Below are 6,070 nucleotides of genomic sequence, written 5' to 3'. Positions count from 1 at the left end.
CAAGCACTTATGGATGAGTAAAAATCTTGCTTTGCCTGCCAATCATAATACAGTGTTCCTGGTCCTTTATTCTTGAAACATTTTTTAGTCTGAAACTTGGCTTCAAAGTGCAAATTCCAAAAATCAGATATAATGCTTGGAGGGATATATACTGTTACGTGTTTAGGCTCGAATAAACAGTAACAAAGAAAGAGTGAAAACAACAACCTTTTTACAGTTTAACAAATAATTCATTTTCCTGGAAAATTCTGTAAAAATGAAAAAAGGAGAACTTATGGTTTCAAGAATCAAATCCAAAATTAATCTAAGAATAATCCACGAATTAAATTGCAAAAGTCCCAGTAATAAATGTTTTAATAATTTCAAATTCGAATCCTGATGTAAAATCCAAGATGGATGATGATGACATATGCTGCAGTCAGTACTGTGCTTATCTACTGTTCCTTGTAGAAGTACAAATAATGGCACTCTGGTATTGGAAATCCAAATTAACTTGTAAACAATGTCTTTCCAAAATCTGTGTGAGCACTCTTTAAATATTTCCAGAGAAAAAAGAATTAATCCTTTTGAAATCCAAAATGATCTGAAGATATATTATAGCTCAAATCTGGCTACAACACATTAACTTGACATCAGTATGAAAAGCCCCAAAATTGAGAAATCTCTCAAAACAAAGATTATATTGTATCATAAGACGCCGTTTCAAAATTTCCCCAAGTTGTGAAATCAGAAAGGGGGGGTCACATGATCATGTTTATATCACATACACAGAATATGGCCTTGATTAGACCAATGATTTTATTCCCAGAATAAAACTTTTAAAAAGTATTTACTTCTTAACCCACGTAGTCCCAGCATGACCTTGTCAACAACCAATCATTTTAAAATAAAATAGAACTTTGTTTACTAATTCTGAACCCAGGTCAGAATTTAGATCAACACCTGTTGTTTATAAACTAACAGTCAAGGTCAAACAATTTTCTAAAAAAGTATCATCTCTAGTGAATAAATTGCATTACAATAGCATGTAAGAAAAATAAAAATTTAAAACTGACAAACAAACAATTAAATTAAAATATATGTATATATTAAATCAGATATAAGTAACAATACATTATTTCAATTCAGCATGCTTACGAGAGAAACCAAATGTAAGAAGATCCTGAATAAATCTTGATTTTAGCTTTATTCAGATCAAAGTTACTGAACATCAAAGTTTATGGATTTGATTAACAAAATGTGACAGAACATCTAAAGAAGAATTTAATAAACTGGGTATTTTACTCTCTGGCTTAAAAATGCATTTTTTTTTAAATTCATGGATTATTTTGTGAACAATGCAAAACTCCAACTTATGATACAGACTGAGTTTTATTCATGAGGATTTAGTTTTCTGCATGCATCAAACAGCTTAGTGATAAAGATTAATTCTGGGTATATTTTATTATAAGTTGCTATCTGTGTTAAGTGTTCTCACAGTGACCAAATGCTAACAATTCAACTGTATTCAAAACATTCAGAACCTGTCCCTGCAGCATAGTTTACATTAATCAAATGTGCTATCATAACAAAATGGATTGTGCTTATGGAAAAGAAACATGTTGGTATTGCTCTGAATAACTGTAATGCATTATATATTGTCTATTTGTCTGTCTGTATTTTGGGTTATGCTACCCATCTAGAGCTCTGATCTGAGAATACTGGAGCTGGTAATCTATTCCAAAAGTTTTTTAAGAATACACTTTTAGCTAAAACTCAAAATTATAAAAACAGAAACAGTATTTTGGACTATCATACATTATATAAATTGTGCATGCTGGTGGTGATGAAAAGAAGCTTACATTCAAGAAATTACACAATTCTTACTTTATTATCATTAAAATGATGAAATCTCAAGTTTTCTTGCATTTATTTGTAGCAGTTTTGTGTAAACAAATGTTCACAAATAACCTTGATCTGCATTCTTTCCACTCTTTGTTTGGAATTTTAAGCTCAAGCTATAAGTTAAATTTTGAAATTCTGCATTCAGTTCTTAAACAAATAAGTTATTTTAATTAAAAGTATGGAGATTACTGATGGCGTGGAGGAATGAATCAAAGTACTGAGAATACTGATAGCGTGAGGATTGGATCAAAATATTGAAAATACTGATAGCTTGGAGGATTGGATCAAAGTATCGAGATTACTGATGGCTTGGAGGACTGAATTAAAGTACTGAGAATACTGAGAGCATGAAGGATTAGATCAAAGTATTGAGAATATGAGGCTTGGAGATTGAATGAAAGTAATGAGAATACCGATGGCCTGGAGATTTGAAGTGATACTAATTTACATAAGATCAGATGGAAGAACACAACTCCAGCTGTCAAAAACACTGATAAAAATAATCTCTGTAATATTTTTCAGCATTTTCTTTTCCTTTTTTTAAAATATCTCACAAGGTAATTTATATTAACATTTTGAAACATTTTTTAAGGAATTATTGTCATGATTTTCTTTTATTGTTTCAAGTATTACCTTCTGTGGAACAAAAACAATGATGACAACTACTATAAGTATAATCATGTGTTTAAAATTTGAGTTGCATCCCCATAAAATATGATATTGAGCTGTGAAGTCAAGTTTAAGAACTTGCCAATACAATATCTGCTACATGGTGCTGACCGAGAGTAAATTTCAACAAATGCTTAAAAGAAATGCAAAAATCTAAGCTAATGAAGCCTTCCATAAAAACATAAACAGGAGATACTAATGATAAAAGTTGAAAGTTGAAGGCATTACAATTCTATACAAGGTATATAAAAAAAGATAATGGTAAAAAATGTAAAATCCTTGAAACATATGGTTAGAATTTACTAAAAGAACTGCATTCCCTCAAACAGTCCAAGATTTTCTTGGCTAGACTCTATGCTGTAGCTTCACTGGCAAAGGTCCAGTTCTTGCTGCATACAAATTGTCACCATCTATGTAATATCCTCCATATGAACAAGTTTTTACTTATTATGCATATCTTTTAAAGTACCTCAAAATGATGTTTCAAAGGTAGGCATGTAAGTAAATATTTATGTCCCTTTAGGAAATATTAACCCTTATTATGGTCCATGGCCACAAATGGTACAGAGTGAGAACTGGTTCTTGAATTTCAATGCCACTGATCTTTTCTATCTCCCAAATCTGATTTTGGGATTTTAAGCCTAAGCGTTGTGCTTCTAAGCGTTGTGCTCAAATGTTTAAAGAAATCATGGCCAAAATCTGTGCCATTTAAATTGGTTCATATTAAATTTATTATCTTAGTGTAATACTGAATTTTAGCTCACCTCTCTGAACCTCTTGATATGCCAGGTAGCACGATCTTCTACATTTAGTTTGCGGCGATACATATCCACACAGCATGTAAAGCCATTTTTCTCCAGACACTTGCAAAGGTTTAGCACTCTCTGTACATGGCGTGTAGTATCCATTGCATAGGTAACAAAGACCTTTATATGGCGGAATGCTGGAATGGTACATGATACAAACACTGAAACATTAGTCCTCATATAGTCAAGGTACAAAGTTTGTTTCAATTCTATCACTATTGTCATAATATTAAAGTGACAATATCATATTACTTACTCATTATGCTATCTAATCTACCAGACAGGATTTTTGACTATGACATTATACTGAGGGTTCAAAATAATTTCATAGTTTCAAATTAAATTTTCTATGATTAATGTTAAGCAATTATTTGCTCATTTTTGTATGATGACATCATTTTAAATTTTAATTACATACAACTATACAATGTACAAAGTTTGCCACAAACACAAAAAGATAAAATTATTTCTGAATCATAAATGAGTAATTAACAAAATCAACTGAATACATAATAACTGTAGAACATACTGGACACTCTGGGCTAATAAATTCAGCATCACTCGATTCATCACACCAAGGTACATTTAAACGTATGTAAATTGTCTGGTGCAATAATAAATTCATGAAGCAATTTGAGTGATTTGATTTGATTCAATACAAACTACAATTTTTTTTCTTCAAATTACCTGTATGATTTCTCTGTAACACAATAACTAAATCAAGGAAGAAATTACTGAATCTTAGGCCTCCCTCTCTGTGTATCAAGAGGCAACCACATTTTATTATCTTATTTGAGTCTGCTTGGAAAGATCTGATTGGCAAATTTATTTTCTATGTTATATTATGAAAACATTGTCCCTTACTATAAGGCCACTCAGTATACTACTATCCATCTTGTAACATGGGTTGGGCCATGGACCAACCAAATGTATAACTTTTGTTCTATTATTGCTAAATCCAAAGAATGGCCTATTTGAATCCAAAGACTCAAAAGACATCACGGATCAGCTTGGATCAATTTATTATTTATAATTCCTCATGAAACATTTTGCATTTGGTCTTAAACTCTCCAAATTACAATACTGAGATAATCAATTAACAGCTTGTTATGTAAAAATGTTAGCAGATTACTCAGCCAAACATCATTGCACCAGTATAACAGTCCCCAGTAGACTGGTTCCATCTATACAACATTTCCAGTCCCCAATAGACTGGTTCCATCTATATAACATGTCCAGTCCCCATTAGACTGGTTCCATCTGGTTTCTGTAAAGTGTGGTTGTAACATGTAAAACTTCCATTGGGTTTTTTAAGAAAAAAATCTTTTAATTTAAAAAAACTGTAGGTTTCAACTATATAACAGTATGTCTGATAGATGATCTTTAAAACAGTATTTTATCACACTGCTGGTAGAATCACATTTATGTTTGTGACACAAATCTGTTAGAACATCCCTCAGTATAAGATTCCCTCACTTATAACACAGGGCACTTTCACAGCTCCTATGATAAGTGTTATAAAGACAGAGCTCTGTATTCATGAGGCTGCTGCTGTGCTGGCCAATGTATCTAGATATAAATATAGAACACTGGAGTTCATCTGCTCTAGATATTGGAGGATGAGATGCAGAATAAAAAAAATCATGTCCTGAGCTCAAAATTAATGAGCTGCCATATTTCAATCGAACCCTAACACATGCAGATACTATCAATGGCAAAGGTGTGAGCATCATGTGACTTACAGGCACAATGGCAACTTGTGGGCTATTCAGGGTTAATGTCTGCCACCTATCTGACAGTCATTATATATCATATACCAATTAAAATCATCACAATTTCAAATTTTAAAAACATTTTTAGCATGCACTCAAAATATAACACCCACCACTTCTCATGAGTAAGTGTCAACATAAAATGCTTTGATTTTATATGATATGCCTCATCTAACACACATGATTTGTCATTTTTATTTCATTTCTGTCAGGAATACTGTAGTAAATGACATGGCAAATAAAAATTCAGCAAGGACAGTACACAATATGGAAAATGGAAATACAAGAATGCAGCCAGATATCGCCTGTTTTAATTTGATATGCAAATGAGATTCACAGTGGTTGGCTGAATAGCATGATCAAAAGTGCAGCAGACATTGACTTTGATCATTGGCAAAAAACTTTGCTGTTCTTTCCTACATGCAGGTCATTAGCTGGAGTTAGCCCTAACAGTGTTCTAACAGAAAGCAATTTATATTTTCTACCTTTCCCATTTTAAATAATGATTTTATATTTTGCAAGCATCAGTATTAAAAGAAACATCAACTTTTCCCCTCCTTTCACATACATTTTAAATTTTTTTATGAAAGATAATGACAATGATAATGTAATTGAAAAGATCTCATTTTCCAACTTTTAAATCAACCTTGATTTTCATTTTAAAGTACATCTTAAAGTGGGGCTCCAGGTGGCCAAGTGGTCTAAAGCACTTTCTTACAGATCACAAGCATCTCAATTCTGTCCACATGGGGTCAGGTCTCTGGCTCAGCTCATGTGGGTATGTGAGAAATCTACCAGTAGTTTTTGTTAAACTGGCTGCAATTTATAGCCTATATCGCACTGAGAAAAGGCACTAAACCCCAAAACAAGAACATGTATAGTAAATGGGCAAATTAAATAAATACTGAGAGTATATACATGTAAATTTTATAAATGAAT

The 6,070-nt window shown here is 32.1% G+C and overlaps 1 protein-coding gene across 8 annotated transcripts in view; it reads right to left on the bottom strand.

Annotated features, from left to right (window-relative positions):
- LOC149785691 (uncharacterized) overlaps positions 1 to 6,070 on the bottom strand; it is a 52,021-nt gene that overhangs the window by 17,037 nt on the left and 28,914 nt on the right. For all 8 annotated transcript variants that reach the window (XM_089979534.1, XM_089979535.1, XM_089979536.1 and 5 more), the window contains one exon: positions 3,318 to 3,496. In XM_089979534.1, coding sequence (XP_089835660.1) covers positions 3,318 to 3,496 — 179 coding nt within the window. The remainder of the gene's footprint in view (positions 1 to 3,317; positions 3,497 to 6,070) is intronic.

This window comes from Sinohyriopsis cumingii, chromosome 13, assembly GCF_028554795.1.
Source record: "Sinohyriopsis cumingii isolate HCF-2022 chromosome 13, ASM2855479v2, whole genome shotgun sequence".
NCBI classification, from domain to species: Eukaryota; Metazoa; Mollusca; class Bivalvia; order Unionida; family Unionidae; genus Sinohyriopsis; species Sinohyriopsis cumingii.
Note: the sequence above shows the minus strand (reverse complement) of the source record. Positions and strands in the feature narration are given on the sequence as shown.